The sequence below is a fragment of the Ambystoma mexicanum genome, chromosome 4p (assembly GCF_040938575.1).
Source record: "Ambystoma mexicanum isolate Mex_15411 chromosome 4p, UKY_AmexF1_1, whole genome shotgun sequence".
Taxonomy (NCBI): Eukaryota; Metazoa; Chordata; class Amphibia; order Caudata; family Ambystomatidae; genus Ambystoma; species Ambystoma mexicanum.
In genome coordinates this window covers 555,890,160-555,912,002 of record NC_090927.1, presented here as the reverse complement: position 1 = coordinate 555,912,002, position 21,843 = coordinate 555,890,160, and the positions used below count along the sequence as shown (strand labels likewise).

The 21,843-nt window shown below is 45.5% G+C and overlaps 1 protein-coding gene across 2 annotated transcripts in view; it reads left to right on the top strand.

Moving 5' to 3' along the window:
• CSMD1 (CUB and Sushi multiple domains 1) overlaps nt 1-21,843 on the top strand; it is a 5,442,057-nt gene that overhangs the window by 3,278,697 nt on the left and 2,141,517 nt on the right. For both annotated transcript variants that reach the window (XM_069606098.1, XM_069606099.1), the window contains exon 19: nt 2,676-2,792. In XM_069606098.1, coding sequence (XP_069462199.1) covers nt 2,676-2,792 — 117 coding nt within the window. The remainder of the gene's footprint in view (nt 1-2,675; nt 2,793-21,843) is intronic.

Below are 21,843 nucleotides of genomic sequence, written 5' to 3'. Positions count from 1 at the left end.
TCTCTCTTTCTCTCTTTCCCTTTCCTCTCCATTGTCTCTGGAGCAAAGCACTTTGAGTGTGATATCAACAGGGCAAACTGCACTACATACAATAGCAGGGAATGGCCTACTACGGCAGGCTAACTTTAGTCCAAACACCTAGGGACTTTTGCCTTAAAAAGATGGGATCTCCCACCGCTTTTTCAGATTCTCTTAGATTCTTTTGGATCCTCTCAAGACTCACAGACTTGCTCTGAAAGAACTCTCTTAACTTCCGTTGGGAATGTTGTGCTTTCCAAAGCCCTCAGCCTGCTGAAGAATGAGCCGTCCAAGGTAGAAGAAAGATCTGTCCCCTACCAACTCCCAGGGCATATCGGGGGTGACCTCTGCTATGGACCAAGACCTACCACTCTGCACCGGAATATCCTAGAGCTGGGAGAGCACACCCTCAATAGAATCAACCTGTCCTCGAGTCACCCATGAGTGGGCACAGCTACCAGAGGGACAGACAAGGTTGAGGTCCCTGTTCTACCACACCAAACCTGTCACTCCGTGCTCACTGCACCTTGAACAAGAGGGAAGTCAATGGCGCTGGCTTTGTGCCCCTCCACCACTTCAAACTTGCTTGCACATTGAACCAGTTCGATGCTACATTGTGCCCAAGCTAAGCTAATCATCTGCTAGGTCCAAAGTGACTCCTCAAAGCTGGGACCCAAACCAAATCACTGGTGAGTTACACACTGACTCTGACCTGGGGTTACAACCATGGCTTGACCCAGCTAGACCTTGCATGGCCGCCTCATCAACCAGTGCATCAACGCACCCAAAATCACCCTTTATTTTGGAGTGTGTATTTTGGGTCAATATTTGTTCACCATCACACACCTCTGAAGAGCATCCCCTTCCCTCAGCACACGTTACCAAAAAGGCGAATGAGGTATATGTCTTAACTGTCCCTGTTTTACCTTTATGATTGCATTGTGTTTTGGTTTGCAGAAGTGTGAGGGCTGAGTGGGCCATTTTACCCCTACTCATCTTTTTAGGCATGCGGAGCAGAATCCAATTTGTCACAGTATCCTTATCAGTAATGCATGTGGATTTTCTTATCCTCAGCTTGTGAAACCTTACAAACCATGGGCCTATTTCATCTTGTATCCATGCTAAGCATGTATTTCTAAGTATTTCTCGATTTGAAAGCTAGTTAGTTTGGTGGACAGTTGTGATTTCTATAAGGGCTGTATTGTTCATCAGTTGCTTTATCACAGGTTCTATTGTATGCCAGGGTTTCATGGCATCTCAATCTTGCATTGTTTTTGTTCAAAAGTAATTTTTCATTCACAGAGGCACTGAGGTTATCCTGCTAGGACCAAAACACGTGGTTGGTGTCTCAAATCGGGTTCCTTCTCGTTCTTGCTTATTTGATGTTCCCATGTCTGTTTCCCTAAATGTTAAGAATCTGATATGTTTCCGGCAAGAAAACCTGGGACTTGATCAGCAAGTAGGGTCTACCATAGCATCAATTTTTGTACATTATGCCTCCTGTGTTACACCTTGCCTTTCATTGCCCCTTTTGATCATCCTGTGGTGGTTGGTTATATGGTTAATTCCAGTTTGGATTATGCCAATGCAATTATATCCGGTAGCCTGTTGAAATAGTTTAATCCCTTCACAAAACGCAATGGAAAGAATTATTTCCAGGCATCCTATTTTGCCTCAATTTCCGAATTACAAATATGTCTTCTTTGGCTGCCAGTAAGGCAGAGGACTGTATGTCTAGTTTTTAAATGTATCAATGGACTTGCACCACCCTATTTGGTGGAAACGATTTCTTAATCTTAGCCAGTCCATTCTCTTCGATCGGCAGACATGTGTCTATTGGTAATTCCTCCTTCCTTTCGTGTCTTTAGAGGAGACAAGCATTTCTCCTTTTATGGATCTCACAAGTGACATTTCTTACCACTGTTGATTCGAAACATGACTTCATTAGTCACATTCAGAAAAGCTCTTAAAACTCATCTTTTTAAATGATCTTCCGGTACTTCAATGCCTCATTTAAGCATGTTCAGTTTTCTCGACTGTTTACCCGCCTTTAATATCTGTGCCTTGCAGCAGTTTGTTCTGAGAGCAGCGAGTTATAAGAACTTCAAATCACATGTGCCCAATTTCCAATATGATGTGTTAAAAAAGCAAAAACGTGTCTGAAATTGTCTTTCCAACTTGTTTTAGCATTTTTTGTACGTACTTCCTGCCATTTGCATATGGCAGACCACCTTTAAGATGGATTCCTATCGGATCCACCTGCTTTTGGCAGGTGGGTTCTATAGGAAGCATGCAGATTCTGTAGAAATGAAATGCATGGTTCCCAGGATGAATATATCATGCTAGTGTAAATGTATTTGATTCTGTCTAGCAGAGAGTAGATAGCAGGCGGAAATGGCAATTGTTTTCCACATTTGTGTTTCATAAGATAAAGAAAAGAACACGCGTTGCCCGAAGTAGAATCTAATGCAATTAAATAAAGGTTTATTTTAACTTGGGGCCACAGTTGTTTTCATTGCAAAATGTGCTATTTATGTTGAGTTATTTATTTGGGGATATATGTATGTTTATATTTTTCTCAAATGTTTAAATCTGGTTAAAGTATGGCATGTTGAACATATCTAAGCATTCTTTGTGTGTTTGTTTTCTCTAACCAGCTCTTTGTGGTGGATACATTCATGGGAAGCATGGAACAATTCTCTCGCCAGGGTTTCCAGACTTTTACCCAAACTCTTTAAATTGCACATGGAATATTGAAGTGACTCATGGAAAGGGTAAGCAGTACAACAAACACACAAATACACATGTATATAATCAAAGCAATTCACATCCAGTGTTATTTTATGAAAATGCATAACGTTGATTTATACAACGGAATCTTCTTCAAACCTATCTACATCCAGGGCCAATCTTGCCCCCCTTCACTCGAAGGGCCCCAGTAAGGGCAGTTCTTATTTTAGGATCCATTTATGCTCCCATTTTGTGTCAAAGACCAGTTCTGCCCCTCTCATTCTCAGGGCCCATCTCATCTCATGTCATGATATGAGGCCCATTTCACCCACATAGCAGCCGGAGCGGGAAAGGTATGTTCACCTATCACTTACATGACTTTTTTCCACGCAGGGCACAGTTCTGTCCATTTCAGTGTTGACATTCTGTCCAAGTCAGGCTCTGGTCCTAGTTCTGAACCTTTGCCTCTGTCATGTTGTTCTTATGGGCATACTGCCCGTCCACCTCGTTAGGTGGGTGGACCGCCGTTGCGGTCCTTCTTCCCGCCACACGGGAAGTGACGTTGGGGTGTGGGAGGGGGTTGAGGGGTGTCGGGAGTTCATGTCTGGCGTTTAATAAAGCAGGTTATCTTTACAACGGCTCCCGCGTGATATGTGCCTCTGTCGGTTTGAGGACTGAGCAAACCCTCACATCTGGCGACGAAGGTGTGTGTTACACCCACCCGTGCCAGGGAGGCCCGCAGTCGAGCGGTGTACAGCGCGTTGGCGCACCTCCAACCCTGAGGCCCGAAGACCCGGGAAGGTACTCAGAGGACCGCGGTCGAGCGGCGCGTCGGCGCTCCTCGCGGGAAAGAGGCCCCAGCAGAGGGACTCAGTTCAACGCCGCAGTGAAAGCGAGCGCCGGCCCCAGCAGACACGGAGCACAGGAGTGCCCGATTAGCCACGGGGAGCCTACCCTGCCCCCCCTCCATCACACGCTGCCTGCAACAGCGAGGGAACCAGGAAACGGCGGGAAACCTTACAAAGGAGGAAAGTCCGTCACGAACGGCAGCCACACTCTGCAGGCTGAAGCGTATCAGCACCTCAAGATATCACTGGGCAAAGACAAGCCCCGGAGAGTACGTAAGCACCGGCTTGAATCAAGCAAGCCATCCACACCATGTCGTCTCCTACAAGTCCTGCGGCATCGTCACCAGGAGGTGCTGGAGCCATCGCGGATGATCCTCAACAGGCGCAAGGATCAGGTAACAACTCACAAAATCTGCCTATACCCAGCCCATTTGATGTCAGGGAGACCTCCAATCTGGGACCCAGATGGATCATATGGCTGAGGGACATTAAGTTCTATGCGGGGGCAATTGGTCTAATTGATGACGCAAGGCTAAAAAACACCTTATTCATGACGGTAGGCCCAGAGGTCAGGGACATAGCAGGAGAGCTGATGAACGTAGACACCATCACATATGATGAACTCCACGGAAAACTCTCCGAATACTTCACCCCCCACACCAATATTGACTATGAGCGACACGTATTCCACACTACCAGACAGGAAAAAGGAGAATCGCTGGACAACTTTGTGATGCGCTTGCGCATCAAGCTGAAATACTGTGAATTTCATAAATATTCCAATGAAGAGGCGTTGAGATCCCAGGTCATTGCCGGCTGCATGTCACAATCATTCAGAAAACAACTGCTCCAAAAGCAAAGAACCCTAGAGGAAATCCTCGCACTAGCCAGAATGGAGGCGGCTGTAAAGTCGCAGCTGGATAGTCTAGGCAAGGTCGCCATCCAACAACCATCATCCAATCCGGAACACCATCAACAAACTCTTCGCAGCCCCCTCACAGAGTGGCAAACCACCGACGCCACGTGCTATCGATGCGGATACGAATATCCACACGTGGGCGAGTGCCCCACCATTGGACAGAAATGTGACGCCTGCGGCAGAATGGACCACTACAGAGCCGCCTGCAAAAATGCGCCGGGACCTGTAACCAACAGACCACAACAACATGAAAGGAGGAGAAGCTCACCACTCAGCCCTCCCATGAGAAGGGGTTAAGAAGAACAAATAGGACCAAAACGAGAAGACAGGACCCGAAGGAACTCGTACGGAAGAGAAGACAGAAAATCATCAGACGGGTCCAGAAGATCTCAGAGGAGAAGATTTGTCTGTTACATTGAAATGAGATCCCCGTCCGGCAGTGAATCTCAGTCATCAGAGGAAGACCAACGGGAGAAGGGGTATGTGTGGCCCTCAGCAATGCCACGGCCACCCAACACAGTCCCACACTCACGTTACAAGTTAACAACACCCCGCTTGAATTCCTCATTGACACGGGGGCAACAGTCAACATTATAAGTGAACAGGCATACAACTCGCTGGTCAGCCCCCCGAAAATCAGAAAAGCCACGGTGGACATCTACCCATACGGCGCCACCACCCCGTTACCCTGCAAAGGGACTATCTCTGCATGGTGCGTGCACAAATCACACGCAGCAAAGATTCCTCTACACATCCTAAAGACTGAAGCCAACAGTGGGTGCATTCTCAGTTTCAAGACGGCCGTCGAAATGGGTTTGGTGCACATACTGTATCAACTCATGGCCCACAAATACTTTGCCAGACCTGAGGCGATAGAACAAACATTTCCAAACCTATTCAAAGGGCTGGGCAAACTGAAACACTGGAAGGTACAACTGCACATAAATCCGGACATACCACCAGTTGCCCAACACTATCGAGGGATATCCGTGAATATTCAACACCAAGTTGAAGAGGAACTAAACAAGCTCATCCAACTCAACGTCATCGAACCAGTATCAGGTCCCACGCCATGGGTATCCCCCATTGTTCCCGTCCCCAAAAAGTCACCCGACGGATCTACTCGCTTGTGCATAGACATGAGGAGGGCAAACAAAGCTATTGAGAGGGAGAGACATCAGGCGCCCCGGATAACTGATATGATCCACCTCCTCCATGGGGCTCAAGTCTTCTCCAAATTGAATCTCACAAAAGGATACCACCAGATTGAAATTGCACCCGAATCCAGATACATAACGAAGTTCGTCACACACCTGGGCTTATTCCAGTACAAAAGGCTCAGTTTAGGGATATGCTCTGCAGCCGAAATCTTTCAAGAAGAAATACACAGAGTCATCAGGCACGTACCGAACTGCCTAAATTACTCCGATGATGTTCTGGTGTATGGAAAGACGAAGGAAGAGCATGACACTGCTCTTCATACAGTGTGCGAAGCGCTAGAAGCGGCGGGATTAACGCTGAATAAGGCCAAATGTGAATTTGGGAAAGGCTTGTTACGTTTTTTTGGTCACATATTCTCCAGTAAGGGAATGCAGCTGGACCAGGACAAAGTGACTGCCCTCAAATCAGCCGTACCCCCAACCACCGCGACCGAGCTCAGGTCATTCCTTGGACTGGCCAACTACTGCTCCAGGTACCTTAAGGACTATGCTACGATCAGCAACCCCCTGCGTCTACTAACGAGAAAGGACCAACCCTACACATGGTCCACGGACTGTCAGAGGGCATTCGAAGAAATACAGGACGCCATCACAAGAGCGGAGGACATGGCTTACTTTGATATCAAACGACACACGGAAGGAATCGTCGACGCCAGCCCCGTTGGCTTGGGTGCCATACTAACACAAATTGACCCTCAGGCGCCCACGAACGTATACGTAGTGGCATACGCCAGCAGGAGCCTAACCCCCACAGAACAAGCGTACTCACAAGCAGAAAAGGAAAGCTTGGCGGTAGTATGGGCATGTGAGTTCTTCCACCTCTTCCTGTATGGCAAGGAGTTCACCGTAATAACAGATCATCAGGCCCTACTCACAATCTACGGAGATCCAAAATCAGGAATGCCCCCGAGAATAGCCAGATGGGGCCTACGTCTACAGGATTACAAATTCACCATCAAGCACCGCCCGGGCAAAGAAGACAACCCGGCGGACTATCTGTCTCGACACCCCACTGACCCGCCATTCCTCAACCATCCATTGCAGATGAATATCTCAACTACATGGTCCATCACCTGCAACCGCTGCCCGTGGGATGGACAGACGTAATCACACAATCGGAGCAGGACCCAGCGCTACGCATCATACGCCACTGCATACAAGAAGAAAGGAGAGCACATATGCGGCAGCAAGCGAGGCAGGAATCAGAGGATGTTCAAGATGACGCCAAACACATAGACCAAGTCCGAGATGAAATCTCCATAGTTGATGAACACGTAGTACTAAAACGGTGCAAAATACTCCTCCCGAAATCGCTACGAGCCAGGACGATACATGTCGTGCACGAAAGTCACCGAGGGCTGGTAGCCACCAAAAGACTACTAAGGCAGAAAGTGTGGTTCCCCAGACTGGACGCAATGGTGGAAGACATAGTGGGCAAATGCTCGACGTGCGCACAAGTGGCACCACCCCCACATCCAAATCCGCTACACATGTCACCCCTACCAGGACACGTGTGGGAGGAACTAGCGGTAGACTTCTTCGGACCGCTGAGAGACGGCACATATGTACTGGTGCTAATAGATGAACACTCAAGATTCCCAGAGGCTCAAATTGTCAACAGCACCGCTGCCTCGAGCGTCATCCCAGCACTAGACCGCATGTTGTCCACGTATGGAATACCCAAGATCATAAAGTCGGACAACGGAGCACCATTTATGAGTCAGGACTTCGAGAACTTTTCAAAGTACATGGGGTTCCAACACCGTAGGATATCGCCCCGATGGCCTCAGGCGAATTGCATGGTTGAAAGATTCATGTCCAACATTTCACAAACTCTACAAATAGCAGCCATACTCAATAAACCTTTTGAACAAGCACTTTATCAGTTCCTCAGAGATTATCGACACACCCCTCATAGCACAACGGGAATATGCCCGGCTGATTTGATGTTCAGGCGACCGGTCCAAACAAGGCTACCGGAAGACACCCACTCAGCAGAGGCCACACCGCTAGAACAGGAGGCCCGAGCCAAAGATGACACAGCAAAAGCCAAAATGAAAGAGACTGCTGACCATAAGAGGAAAGCTCAAGAGTCAAACATCAAACCAGGGGACCAAGTGTGGATGCGACAGCCTAAGCAAAGAAAAGAGGACGGCACGTTCGCAAAAGAATTGCTGACTGTCACACAGAGGAAAGGAATGATGATCACAGCACAAAGGATGGACAAATCCTTAGTAACTCGGAATGTATCACACTTCAAGCCTCGGACAACACACCCACAAGACGTACAGGACAGAGCTGAAGACAGTGGCGATGACAGAGGGTGGGACGCCCCCTATCTGGGAGATGGTGAGGCCTCTGACAGCGAAGACAGCACAATACAACATGAAGAGACGGGGTGGACCCTGCGAAGGTCAGGCCGGCCACAGAGAAGTCGGATAAAACCTCACAGACTCATTGGGGAAATGGAGTGAAAAGGGACAAGTACCTCGCACGTTAAAAGGGGGGAGATGTCATGTTGTTCCTATGGGCATACTGCCCGTCCACCTCGTTAGGTGGGCGGACCGCCGTTGCGGTCCTTCTTCCCGCCACACGGGAAGTGACGTTGGGGTGTGGGAGGGGGTTGAGGGGTTTCGGGAGTTCATGCCTGGCGTTTAATAAAGAAGGTTATCTTTACAACGGCTCCCGCGTGATATGTGCCTCTGTCGGTTTGAGGACCGAGCAAACCCTCACAGCCTCGCCCATGGAAGTGTTCTAACTCCATGTCCTTCCATGTTTCAGTTTTAACCCGATGACACGTACACGGCCCACATTCTTCACCCAGGCCGCTCATCACCAAGTTCTGCACAAATGTCCTTCTCAAGGCACACGCTATGACATAGGTTGTGCTCAGGGGCATCGTTCTCTCCTTTGTTGTTCTCAGGCACACGTCACTCTTAAAGCTGAGATCTGCCTGTCAGTTGCTCTCAGAACCCCGTACTCACCTATAGCAATCTCAGGGCACAATGGTTGCGTGCCCTTTGATCTACGTAAAATATTGCCCATTTCAAAAGATAGAAAGTGAAAGGTAAACCTGTAACATAGTTTGACATGTGTATTTTAAAATTCAAATGATAAACGGAAAACTCAGAAATACACACATTTGTACCTTTCGTTCAGATTGCCTTGTTTTTCTTTTGGGGGTTTCCCCCATACCTCCTTATATGCCTGATCACACCCACCTACAATGTTCATTTCACATCTCACTCATGCATGTTGACCTTAAAGTGTCCATATTTTGACAATGGCCCTCATTACGACCCTGGCGGATTTTTTCCGCCATCGACGGACTTTTCCGCCATGGCGTAAAGTCCGTTTACGCCATGGCGGATGGCGGACTTACCGCCCCATTCCGAGATTGGCGGGGCGGTAAGTCCCCATTGACCCATTTACCCTTCCCCATTCCCATTTCGGCCCCCTAGGGCTCAATGGGAGTGGGGAAGGCGTTAATTACGCCACCGTACATTACGGTGGCATAATTAACACCAAGGTCCCATAGCGCCATGGATTTTTACGCCCGCAAAGAGCGGGCGTAGAAGTGACCATGGCGCTTTGGGAACTCGTAGTTGGCGGTAAGGGGTCGGCGCAGCTAACGCTGGCGTAAACCCCTTACCGCCAGGGTCCTAATGAGGGCCAATGTCTGTTTTGTGTGCATGGCAACCTAAACATCTCTATGTTTGAGTGTGTCTATCTTTTAAATGTCTAGCCTATGAATCCATAAAGGAAAAGTAAAATGCCTTATTGACAAGTTCAAGTTTTAGTCCTGCCCCCATATCACTCCGAGACCAGCTGTGGCTTACATGTCTCTCAATGCTGCCCCCTCCCTTTTCACTCAGGAACCTACACTGCTCCCCTTTTCTTCACACATCCAAACGTAGCCACATTCCCTCTTTTCTCTCTCTCTTTCTCTCTCTCTCTCTCTCTCTCTCTCTCTCTCTCTCTCTCTCTCTCTCTCTCTCTCTCTCACACACACACACACAAACACACACACACACATTCTCACTCTCTCACACACTCACAATTCCCACACACAAACAAACCAGACATTCATCAATAGTACACTCATTAGAGATGCCCACAAATTCAACTGTTCCTCCCCAACACTATGCAAGCTTCATTAGTTCTCCCTCTCCGCCAGGATCATATTCTGAACTGCTTGTATCACCTTCAAAGCAGTCTCAAATGGAACAGCAACATACTTGGTGGCTAATCTCCACACCTCTCAAGCCTCTTACGCCACACAGCGAAAATATGAAAAGGTTGGACTCTAAGCTAGCGAGTAAAGAGAAGAGTGGCACAGAGTCCTCCTCCTGAGACATCAAGACCATCTGGAACTCAATCCTTGCGTACCTGCGTATGTCCGAAATGCCCCCACTACGCTCCATTTCTGTAAAACATGAACAAGGTGGCTCTTTCAATAAAACCTGCTGGTAAAATAAAAATCTCAATGTCCCTCCACCAACAGCATTATGTTACTGTATAAAATGACAACCTTGGTGCTGTAAAACACTCTATTGCCCTAGAGGTAGGTTTGCGTTATAAACAGTAAAGAAAACACAATACATTCCTGTAAAGACAGAAGGTCACCCTACCTCTCCCTTTGTGGGAAGGGGTGAACTATTCTCTTTGTCTGTGCAAGGAATGTGGCTGCCATTATATCATCGTCTGGCAGCTGTGTGCACTTTGGCACCCTATAACATTCTGTACAGATATTAAAGGTGTGGATGCCCTGAAAAGCACCCCCAGCATCTGAAAAAGGTGAAACAAATGCACAGAAACACTTGTGTACAGATGCATTATAAATGCCATATCATATCACATCACATAATATCTTCAATGTATCTGCAATAAATGTCCTTGACAATATAATTACTGAACAATACAACCTCAGAATAAGCAGCAAGTGTCACAAATGCATCTTGCTCAATTACACGTTAGTTGCAGTGTGCAGGAATATTGCCACTCCCTATTAATCAGTCTCACTACATATTACTTTGAAATCATATTTGGTACCACATTGTGCTGGGGTGCAACATGTATACATTAATACATAGATATTTAAATGGAAAGTGACAAATGCGTAACAGTGTTTTAAAAAGAGTAAGACATTATTAAATATGGTATAATATATATATAGTACTAATGTCTCTTGCTTCTCCAGGTTGGTTGTGCCTTCTTCAAGCTATTAAGCTCCACACTGATCCTCTTTCACTGCTTCTGTTAAGGTGCATTTTACCCAGCTTTGCATACTGCCAAATTTGTTTCAAATCCATGCTTCAAATTTGGCAAACATTGTGTTAATATTTTTAAATAATAACATTCCTGTTGATTTCTTATCTGCTATATTAACAAGTGAAAAACAATCAGAAAGCAAACACCCAAAATCCCCACATAAATATGCTTATAAAATGAAAACAAAACATTGCACTAAAGTCTCATTAAACATGTTCATGATCAACCAAAGGGTGTTGTATGGCTCATCATGAGCTACCGCAGAAAAATTTCCAACGGGGTGTGGGTGGGATGCAGGCTTATCTATTTGGCAAGGTTTGAAATTAATCTAAGGGAAAATAATTAGAATAAACACATGATTCATGAGCCAGTGTGGATGTGAAGTTTGATGCACCAAATGGGCCTTTTAAAGGACGTTTTCCCACTGAATATTATACTTTGGCTCTTGCACATATGGTATCTTTTTTGTGTTGCTTCTGGAGTTTGTTTTTACTTTTTTCAAATTGGTTATACTTTGTATATTGATTAAGGAAAAGCCCCTGGTGCAGTTTTCCTCCTCTTATGGGCTAATACACTAGGAAAGGCTGCTGGTAGCAAGCCTATTTAATACAATCAATTAATTACCAGATTGCTCAGAGAATCCTTACAAGGCATGAGTTATCAAATAACAAGAATCATCTATAGTAAACATGCTGAAAACTTGCAAAGCCCAAAGGTTTCCTGTCTGAGAATTCAGATGTACACAACCTCTTGCGTATCCTCTCTCGCACTTTAGTAGTTTGGCTATCCCATATCCAGTACACCTACGATTTGGCCTAAGCAGGGATGGTTTGGCAAATCCTGCATCTATTTGTTCCTTCATTCTCAAGGTGCAGAAGTGTAACTCTAGATGGTTTGATCAACATTGTTCTGCAAAAAAAAAAAAAAAAACATCTTCCCTACAGAGTTTGGTGGTTGAGGTGCTTAAAGTCTTCATAAGTAATCAGGAGGACTTTCTTGACAACTTTAAGCTGTTCCCAATGGCCCTGTATGCTTAGGGGTCTGTAACATATTGCTTTCCAGATGTCTTGGACTATAGAACAGTCAGCATCGTCAATGTTTATGCATCATGCGTGATGTACTTGACATTATCAGGAGATCCACAGGTTGAATAACCCTGGTGCAAGGGATCTGCATTTCTGATTGGTGATTTCTCTTATATTCAAAAGCTACTAATCCAAGGAATTTAGGACAGGGAGAACAGGGTGGAGTTCTTTAATAAGGACATCTTATTGCTTTTACAAACTGAAAAAATGCAGACCCTACCTGTTATGTTATGTTATCATGCATTATACAAAGACTGCTTTACTATCATAGGAGGAAGAACACAGGGTAAAGTGAGGGTGGGCAATTGGCAGCAAGGAATCTACAAGCAAACATGATAGGAGAAAGTGGGGAGCAGGTCACTTAGTCTCAGGTAGAGTGGGAAGTGCAAGGTGTGGACCTAAGACTTGGGAAGGAACCATTCCTTGAAGAGGAAGGTCTTGTGCTCTTTGCTGAACTTTAGAAGTGATGGGACAATTCTGATAATGACGTGGAGGAGGTTCCAGAGTTCTGGAGCGTAGACATAGAAGGCATGTCTTCTGGTTCTTTCCTTCCTGCACCATTGGACTTTAAATCTGCACATTTCCTTCTGGTGGATCGCAGGCTTCCGGAGATGCTGTGTTTCTCAGTGAGGAAGCTTGGAGGCTTCAGAGCGACAGCCTTGAAGATGATGCAACAGGATTTGAAGATGATACAGACTTGCAGCGGGAGCCATTGCAGTTCAAAGAGGGTCTGGCTGATGTGGTTGAATTAGCAGAGTACTTTAATGAGTCTTGCTGAGGCCTTCCAAAAGGGTATTGCCACCATCCAGGTGGGAGAGGAGCAGCGCTTGTACAGCATATCTTAAATTGGGTTCTGGGATGAAGTGTTTGATTATCCACAGGAGAGGAATTTGGTACCAAGATATTTGTGTATTCCTTTCTATCTGCTGTTTGAACGTGAGCTATCTGTCGATGTTGAACGTAAGCGACTTGGCGCAGGTAGCCAGCTGTGTGAAGCCCTTGTGGGCCATAGCAGGGAGTCAGGTCTGGATGTTAGGGTGTTTGGTGTTGTTGGTCAGCAGTAGGAATTCCGTCTTGGAGGAGTTGAGCTACAGGTAAGCACTATACACACAGGACTGGATCAATGTGAGTCAGGTCCTGAGCCTGTGGATGTTTTCCATGGAGTATATCTTGAGGCCGATCTGTCTGTTATCTGTGTATTGGTTGATATGGATTTTGTGTGGAGCAAGGAGGGTTCTGAGCAGTTTCCTATAAGGATAGAAGATCATGGGGGACAGGATGGATCTTTGTGGGACTCCACAGGTGACAGTGATGGGGAAAATTATATTTGTACAAACAGTTGGTGATTAGCATGGTAGGAATTGAACCAGCTGAGGTCAATCTCGCTGATCCCCAGCAGCAATGTTGATTGTCGGTGAGTGTTTGGTGGTCCACTGTGTCAAATGCTGCTGAGAGGTTAAGGAGAACTATGAGGGATGGATGGCCATCATTGAGGATATGATATGATATGATATGATAGCATGAAACTCCTCAAACACATTGATATGATATGATATCATATCATATCATATCATAGCATATCATATCAATGTGTTTGAGGAGTTGCATGGCTACTGCTTTCTCAAGGATCTTACCTAGGAAGGGAAGATGGGTGATGGTGGGATAGTTGTTGAGATCATCTTGGTGCAGTGCTGGTGTCTTAAGAAGCGGGATGATTTGTCTTGTATTGAGGATCCAAGGGGAAGGTGTCTTGAGTGAGGGATCGATTGATGATTGTCATGTAAGGGAGAAGTGCTTCAGTCGGAAGGGTGTTGAGTATAGAGGCAGGGAGGATGTCATCTGCATATGCTGTCCTTTAGTCAGAAACAGTGGTTAATAAAGAGCGTGCCACATTGTGCAGATACATCCATGTTTCAGATGTCACCCAAGAGGGAGTTTTACAATGCAGGAATATGAGCAGAAAAAGTTTGGGCTCCAGAGCTTGCTTGGCATACCTGGGAAATTCAAAGAAGTTTAATGGAACACAGCTATAATTCTGGCCTATGGAAGTCCAGTTTAGAAGGCTGACAAAGAGGTTATGGGATACAAGTGCTGATGGATCAGGACCATGGAGATTTCCTTATACTGGATTCTTCTCTCTAATGCACCGTTATAGGAGAACAATCGAGTAAGATGTAAATTGATCACAACACTGACAGCAAGTCATTAATCTACCTGCAGCATTTTGGGTGTGCAGGAGCTAATATAAGATATTTTACAGGAAATACGATGAATACAAGTTACCATAGTTTAGACCTGTTGCATATAACCTTGATCTTCTGCCAATATGGGAAAAGAAGTATTAACACATTTTTAAAATGTCCAAGACGGAAATTGTATTCATATGTTATGGTATACATCTGTGGATACAGTGCAACATTGGCACACTCTGAATCACATGTTATTGATAGGGTTTAATGGAACCTGGTAATAAATGAGAGAGCTGGAGGGGTGTTTTACTGGATCTCTTGGTAATGATTTATTGTACAGGTACACTGAACAGCTATTCCCTGAACATATTTTCTCTTAGTCGCAGGTCAAACGGAGAAGGGAATTAGAATCAGCCTTCTCATTGCCTGCCTTGGCATAGACATATAGCGCCTCATTATGAGTATGCTGGTCCGGTAACAACGGTGCCGGTCTGCTACCGGCACCTTTGCTACTGGTCCGGCATACTCTGAGTTCTGCGTGTGGGTGCCTTCCTGCCTTCCAGGTCTGACTTGAGGGGCAGAACAGCACCTGCTCGCAGACCTTGGCGCTAGCACCGGCACAATTGTGAATGGTGCCAGTGCTACCATCCTCCACATTCCCATTGAGTCCAATGGGACTCGAATAGGAATGAGGAGTAATTTTTTCCAGCGCCCGGCAATAGGGAATTAACGGGACCTGTAATGCCCCGGTAAGTCCCCATTGCCGGGTGCTGGAAGAAAAATGACTCCGGCGGCAGCCGTGCTATTTGTACCTGCACGGCTACTGCCGGGGTCTTAATGAGGCCCATAGACATATAACATTGTAACACCGTGCAGAACTAGCCACCCACAAAATCCAAAACATCTAGAGACATAAAATAGAAGCACAACGTATAGAAATACTGTTTGATTACATGAATGGGGAAAAATAAAGATGTTTGAAAGTTGGGACTTTGCAAGACACTGATGTGGGGGGCCATACGTAAGAGTGAATAGTGGATGAATGCATTTGATCTGGCTTTCGACAGATTCAGTGTCTTCAGACAAAGTTATTCAAACAGTTTCTTAATGCAATATTTCTTTAATTTTTAGAGCATATATTGGTGGACAACACCAAGTACATTCTTCTAGGTGCTGAGCAAAGTAGAGAGAAAACAGGGTGGATGGGAATAGAAAGAGGGACACAGAGAACAGGCTCATAAGAGTCACTGAAGGAAAAACAAGGGTTAGCAGTCTACTCGTGGTAGAAAAACCAGCTCTTTAGGAGTTCCTGGACTCAATTTGGCTTACCTACTATACTTGGGTCATGCATAATTACATTCCAAACACATAGCTATTTATGGAAGCATGTCCATAATGGAATACATGTGCAATTTGATAATTTCATATCAATGCTTCTTAATAAAAAATAAAATCATATATTTAAAAAGAGGCCACCATGAATTAAAGGGAATTTACAAAATGTCTAAACACGCATAAAAAAGCATTTGAGTCAATAATGGATCAAGTCAAAGGCATATCTTGGTGGAACATGCAGGCCCAGCATACATGCAGGCGACCAGTACTAATCTGTAACACCAGGATTAGAGGAATTGTGGAACTCACCTCTGTTAGGGAAAGCTCATCACAGTGGATGAGCAACGCAGACTTTACAACACAGGATTAAAATGAGATCTTCTTTGCAGCCACTTATTCTAACAAAAGAGTTTCAGCCAAAAGATTAATGTAAAAATGCCAGACCAAACTTGTCTCCTCCTCTCCCCTTCCTCCCTCTACTCTCTGCTCTTCCTCTGGCCCTTCTTTGGCCACCTCTCCTCCCTCCTTCTCTGCCTTTCCCCTGTTATCCGCTGACAAGGACCACATGGACTCTCTGGCTCCTGCCCTGGCTGATTTCTGCAATCAATCCTTCGCCACTGGAATCTTCCCTTGCCCCCTGAAACACTCCCGTGTGCACCCTCTTCTTAAGAAACCCTCTGCCGACCCCTCCTGCCTGGCTAACTATCGTCCAATCTCCATCACTCCCTTCCTGGGAAAGCTCCTGGAGAAACTGGCCAATTCCCAGCTCAATCTCCACACAGAATGTGTTGGTTGTCTTCATGACCATCAGTCTGCCTTCAGAGCTGCAAGAAGCATGGAAACTGCTCTCCTGAACATCCATGAAGACATGATCTCCAACCTTGACTCTAACACCCCCTGCGTCCTTATCCTGCTTGATCTCTCTTCTGCCTTTGACACTGTCAACCATACCCTTCTGCTCAACCGTCTCCATGATAATCTGGGTATCACTGGTCAGGCTCTGGTGTTGTTGACTTCTTTCCTCTCTGACTAATCCTCCCAGGTCCAGCTTGGGTCCTTCCTCTACACTATCTATTTCTCCACCTGTGGTGTCCCCCAGGGTTCTAACCTCTCTCCCTGCTGTTCAACCAATACATGGCACTCCTTGCACACCGCATCGCCACTCTCTGCCCCAACCTTAAGTGCTCTGCGGATGACACCCAGATAATTTTCAGGCTACCCTCGCCTCCTCCTCTCCTTCCCTCATCTCTGACTGTCTGTCTGCTATCCAGGTGTGGTGTGCCGCAAATGACCTCTGCCTTAATGCCAGTAAGACCGCGATTCTCCTCATCTGCACACCCGCTCCCTCCTTCCCTGTAGCCCTCTGGCCGGCCTCTCTTGGCCCTCTTCCAGCTCCCACCGGCAAGGCTAAAAACCTTGGGATCATCTTCGACTCCACACTCTCCTTCTCTCCTCACATCTCCGACGTCTCTAAGAAGTCACACTACCAGCTGCACCTCCTACGAGGGATTCTTCATTTCCTCTCCTTCTGCCAGAAGCTCTCTGTCTCCAGAGTTCTGGTTCTCTCTAGGCTGGACTATTGCAACAGCCTCTTTCTAAATCTACCTGTTTCTACTCTCCGCCCTCTGCAACTTATCCAAAACAGGACTGCAAGACTTGTCCTTTGCCTCAAGCCCAGGGATCGTATGTCTCCAGGACGGAAATATCTGCACTGGCTCCTAGTGGCTGCGAGGATTAAGTTCAAAACCCTCTGCATCGTCCACAAGGCCTTCTGGGGCCTTGGTCCTCAATATCTTCAACTCTCCCTTCCTAAATATCTTCCTTCTCGAGCTCTATGTGCATCCGCTTCCAACTCCCTCAGGGTCAGTTGCTTCTCCAAGCAAAACGTTGGTGGTAGATCTCTTTCTTCGGCTGGTGCCTCCCTCTGGAACAGTCACCCTGCCTCCCTTAAACTTGATATGAACCATCTTCAGTTCCGGAAGAACCTCAAAACCTTTCTCTTTGCTTCTGCTTTCTCTCCTCCTCACCTCTGCTGACCTCCTGGCTTAAACCTGAACCACCCCGGCTTCCTGGACACACTCTGATCTTGGGCCCAGGTCCCTGTCCTGCCATTGTCTCACACCTGCACTGCCCACCTGGCAAACCCTGCACTTGGGGACACCTATTATCCACACTTACCTATGCACTTGCCACCTTCTGGTCGCTACTCACTTATTGTTATCATCTTGTACTGCACTTGCCACATGATGGCCGTTACTGTTATTATCTTGTACTGCACTGTACCTGCCCCTTCCCATGCACTTGCACAATCTGAATGACACATGGCCTAGTAAGATTGTTGTCTGTCCTCCCTCAGTTCCCCTCCCTTCCCTCATCGCGCCTTGAAGCACTTGTATATAAGCACGTTATACATTCCATAATCATATCATAATGTCTATAGTCTATTACCTAAGGGTATCAAATCCTCACCTCAGTATGTACTAGTCACCATTCCATAACATGTAAGTAGCTTTGTCGCCAATACAGGCAAACATATTTTGCAGAGCATACAATGCTGGGAGAAGGAACCTTGTATAGTCCAGCAAAGGCAAAACAGCTGATGAATGTCATTGGTGGGAATGGGCGGTTCTCAAAGTTTGCTGCTTACAGAGCTCTGAAGAGTTTATCAGATGATTGGCATGATCATTTATTGCCTAGTATCTCACACGGCTTGAGTGTTATTTAAGTAGAGCATAGTCTTTGATAGTCTTTGCTTCCATGTAAATCGGTTGTGAGGGAACAGCCAGTGCTGGAGGGTGAGGTGGCTGTAAACTCATCAAATTGACTTTACAGTTTTCCCTTCGATGTGTATGAAAGTGGAAGTCTGCCAATGTGGGCACAATGTGGAGTTTGAAAACAACCATCTCCTTCTCAAATTGTAGTATGCAATCAAAGTTGCATTTCAATCAACAATGTTATTGTTTCGATTTTAAAAGAAACTGAAACGTCGTGTCTAAGCTTGATATTCATCCCTTGATGAAGAAGATGTTCTTTCTGGTCTTAATGAGGCAGAATCAGATCCAGGATAAATGATAATGATGAAAGCTGCAATGCTTCCCAGGAGACTTCCAATAGTGTAGAAATGTATTCCCACATCATTTTATCTTATCTTATTTTTTAGTTATTTCCATCCAATTATTTTGACGGTCCTTCCTTATTCCTCTTAGGTTATTTTCTAGTTTTGTAGGATAAAATGTACATTGTCAAGACTAACTTTCTTGGTTAACTTACATCATTTGTTGTTTCTTTTGTTGAATTGTTGACATATTGTTGTTTTCAAACCTTTCTCTATGTTTAGAAAAGGCTCTTGCAGCAAATCATTGAAAGTACCATTTGAGATGTGTACGCTTTTCAGGGTATGCACAAGACATTTCAAGCAACATTCAAACCCCTAGAGTTTTCAAGGGTTCTACCATGTCAAATATGTTGGGCATTTCTAGAGGCTCAAGACACACATTTCTACCTGGTATAATTGCATGTTTATATAATGGCAGGCATATACACATTTGGAAAAGTCAGAGATTGATGTTTTAAGAAGAATGAGGGACTTGGCTAGTTAGAGAAGAACATTGTAGTTAGGCATTGTTGAGAATGAAAAATAGCATCGTTTATAAAAGAACTAAATAGATAATAGGTCATAGGCAGAGATGTAGGAGAAGGCTGAATAAGTGAAAAACGATGTGCATGTTGTAGGTGTGTAAGTTTTGTTAAACCAGAGCAGAATTCCAAGGCAATTCTAGGCTAATGTGCATTTGGTAGGTGGCAGAGATAAACACAACTGTAAAAAAACACTTGGGATATGTAGGGAGAGGACGAGACATGTACAACACGTGCCTTTTCTAAACAGAGGAGCATGCCAAAGCAATGAGAAACAAATCTACATTTAATATGTGGAGTGGCAGTCCATGGCACTGTTAAGTATGTGTGAACTTTTTAGGGGCCTGGAGAAAGACAAAACAACTGAAAACCTCAGGGGCACCACAAGAGTCCCATGTGCATTTTGTTAGCTGAAGAGAAGTTGAAAGCATTAAGAACACCAGCTGCATTAACACACCAGAGCAGTGTCTGAGAGTAAGTGACTGAGAACCCTGCATACATTTAGTCAGTGGAGGAGAAGGACAAAGCACTAAGAACATCAAGTGCATTTACTAGACAGATGGGAAGATCAAAGCAATGAGAACTGCATGTGCATTATTTAGGTAGAGGAAAAGGCCAGCACATAAAAAACAATGGGCCTCTTTTCGAGTTTGGCGGTAGCCGTGCCCTTAATAAGGGCACCGCTACCGCCAAACTTGCTACCGGCACCCATGAATGGGCCATTACCGGGCCATTGCGAGTTGAATGGGCTGGTAATTGTCCATTTGCGGGTGCCGGTATGGCCGGGCTCTCATTCCCCATTCTGCCCCATAGGGGTGGGGAGCATGGTTACACTGGCACCGTTAATAACGGTGCCGGTGCAATCACGAGTTCTGCTCGTGGGTGCCGCTCTGCACGCCTTGTCTGACCAGGCGTGCAGAGCGACACCCACAAGCAGAACTCGTAATGTGGCGGTATGGTAACAACGGCGCCCGTAGCACTACCGGCACCATTGTTGCCTTACCGCCACATTCATAATGAGGCCCAATAACTTTGTTTTGTAGGTGGAGAAGATGCTGAAACACTGAGAACCGTACATGCATTTGGTAGGCATGGGAAAATACCAAAGCAGCGTTAGGCACATGTACATTTTGTATGCTAAGGACATGGTCACTGTATTGAATATCCAAAATACATTTTCAAGGCAAAGAAGTAAACAGGATCGAGACCCCCACAGGAATTCAGTAGAGAGAAATCCAACCATTAAGTATGTGGAGCAGAAGACCAAAGTAGTGTTGAGAACATGTGCATTCTATAGTCATAAGAGAAGGAAAAACCAATGAGAACCCCACATGCATTTTATAAGCCCAGGAGAACGACAAAGGGGGAAGAACCCCATGCTCATTTTGTAAAATAATGACTTAACTCTGAGAATCCCATATACATCATACAGGTATAAAAGGGGGCACATCGTAGAGAAATCCACATATAATTTGTAGGTGGAGGTGAATACCAAATTCACCGAGAATCCTACATACATTGTTCTGTTTTTACCTCCGAAAAAGGCGCCATTTTAATAATAATAATAATAATTTGCATGTATATAGCGCTACAAACCCTCGGGTATTGAGCGCTGCTTATATACCCACAGTGTATGGTGCTCATTTATTGACCTCGGAAGGACAAAAGGCTGGGTTTGGCCCTGTCGGGATTTTAACCTGCGAGGGCAGGCTCTGAACAGATGTCACAGTGAGCACTCTACTCGCTGTGCTATCTGACCAGCTGATTATGTATCTGTAATGTTGTATACCACTGTAAAGCACTGCGTTGCTTCTCAGAGCTAGGTCTGTGCTCAATAAACACCATAATAATAATGATAATAATGATAATAATAATAATAATAATAATAATAATAATAATACTAATAATAATAATAACAATAATAATAATAATAATAATAAAAGTGCACCTAACTGTAACTATCCAACACAAAACATCATATAAAAACACAATAACAATTCCATAAATAAAGTGAAAATGAGTAAACATACCATTAATGAGTCGATTAAGAGATGACCAATACAAATAAAATAATTAAAATCTGTCATGTGCCACGGTCGGTAGGCGCTGATCCTTCATGGATAGGTGGTGTATGCTTCCTCACCTCATAGGCATCTGTAGGTCACATGCCCAATCCAAGAAGATGCCTGCTAGACATCTCTCACATTGCGCTTTGACTTCATTGCGTCCAGCATATAATGGGTAAGTCTGTTGGCTTCAGTGGGTCTCAACAGTCCAATGCAGTCTGCAATTCCAGCTGTCTTGGCATTCCAAGTGTCCTTTGTTGTTCCTTCTTGTTGCCTCCCAGTGTCTGTGACTCCGTGCTATCCCTCCTGCCTTCTCCATACTTTTCCTGTGTTGCTGGTTCCTTTTCTCTTAGCCGGTTGCTAGCTTCCCAGCCTTGGACTGCTCCTGCTGCCTGCTACACTCTTCCACGAGTACCTCGGTTGCTAAAGCACTATCATCTTTTTGATCCATCTGCCAAAGGGTTTCTTTCCCACACGGGTTTCTCCCTGGCTATAGCTCTGGAGGTCACTTGTTCTCCAGTTGCAT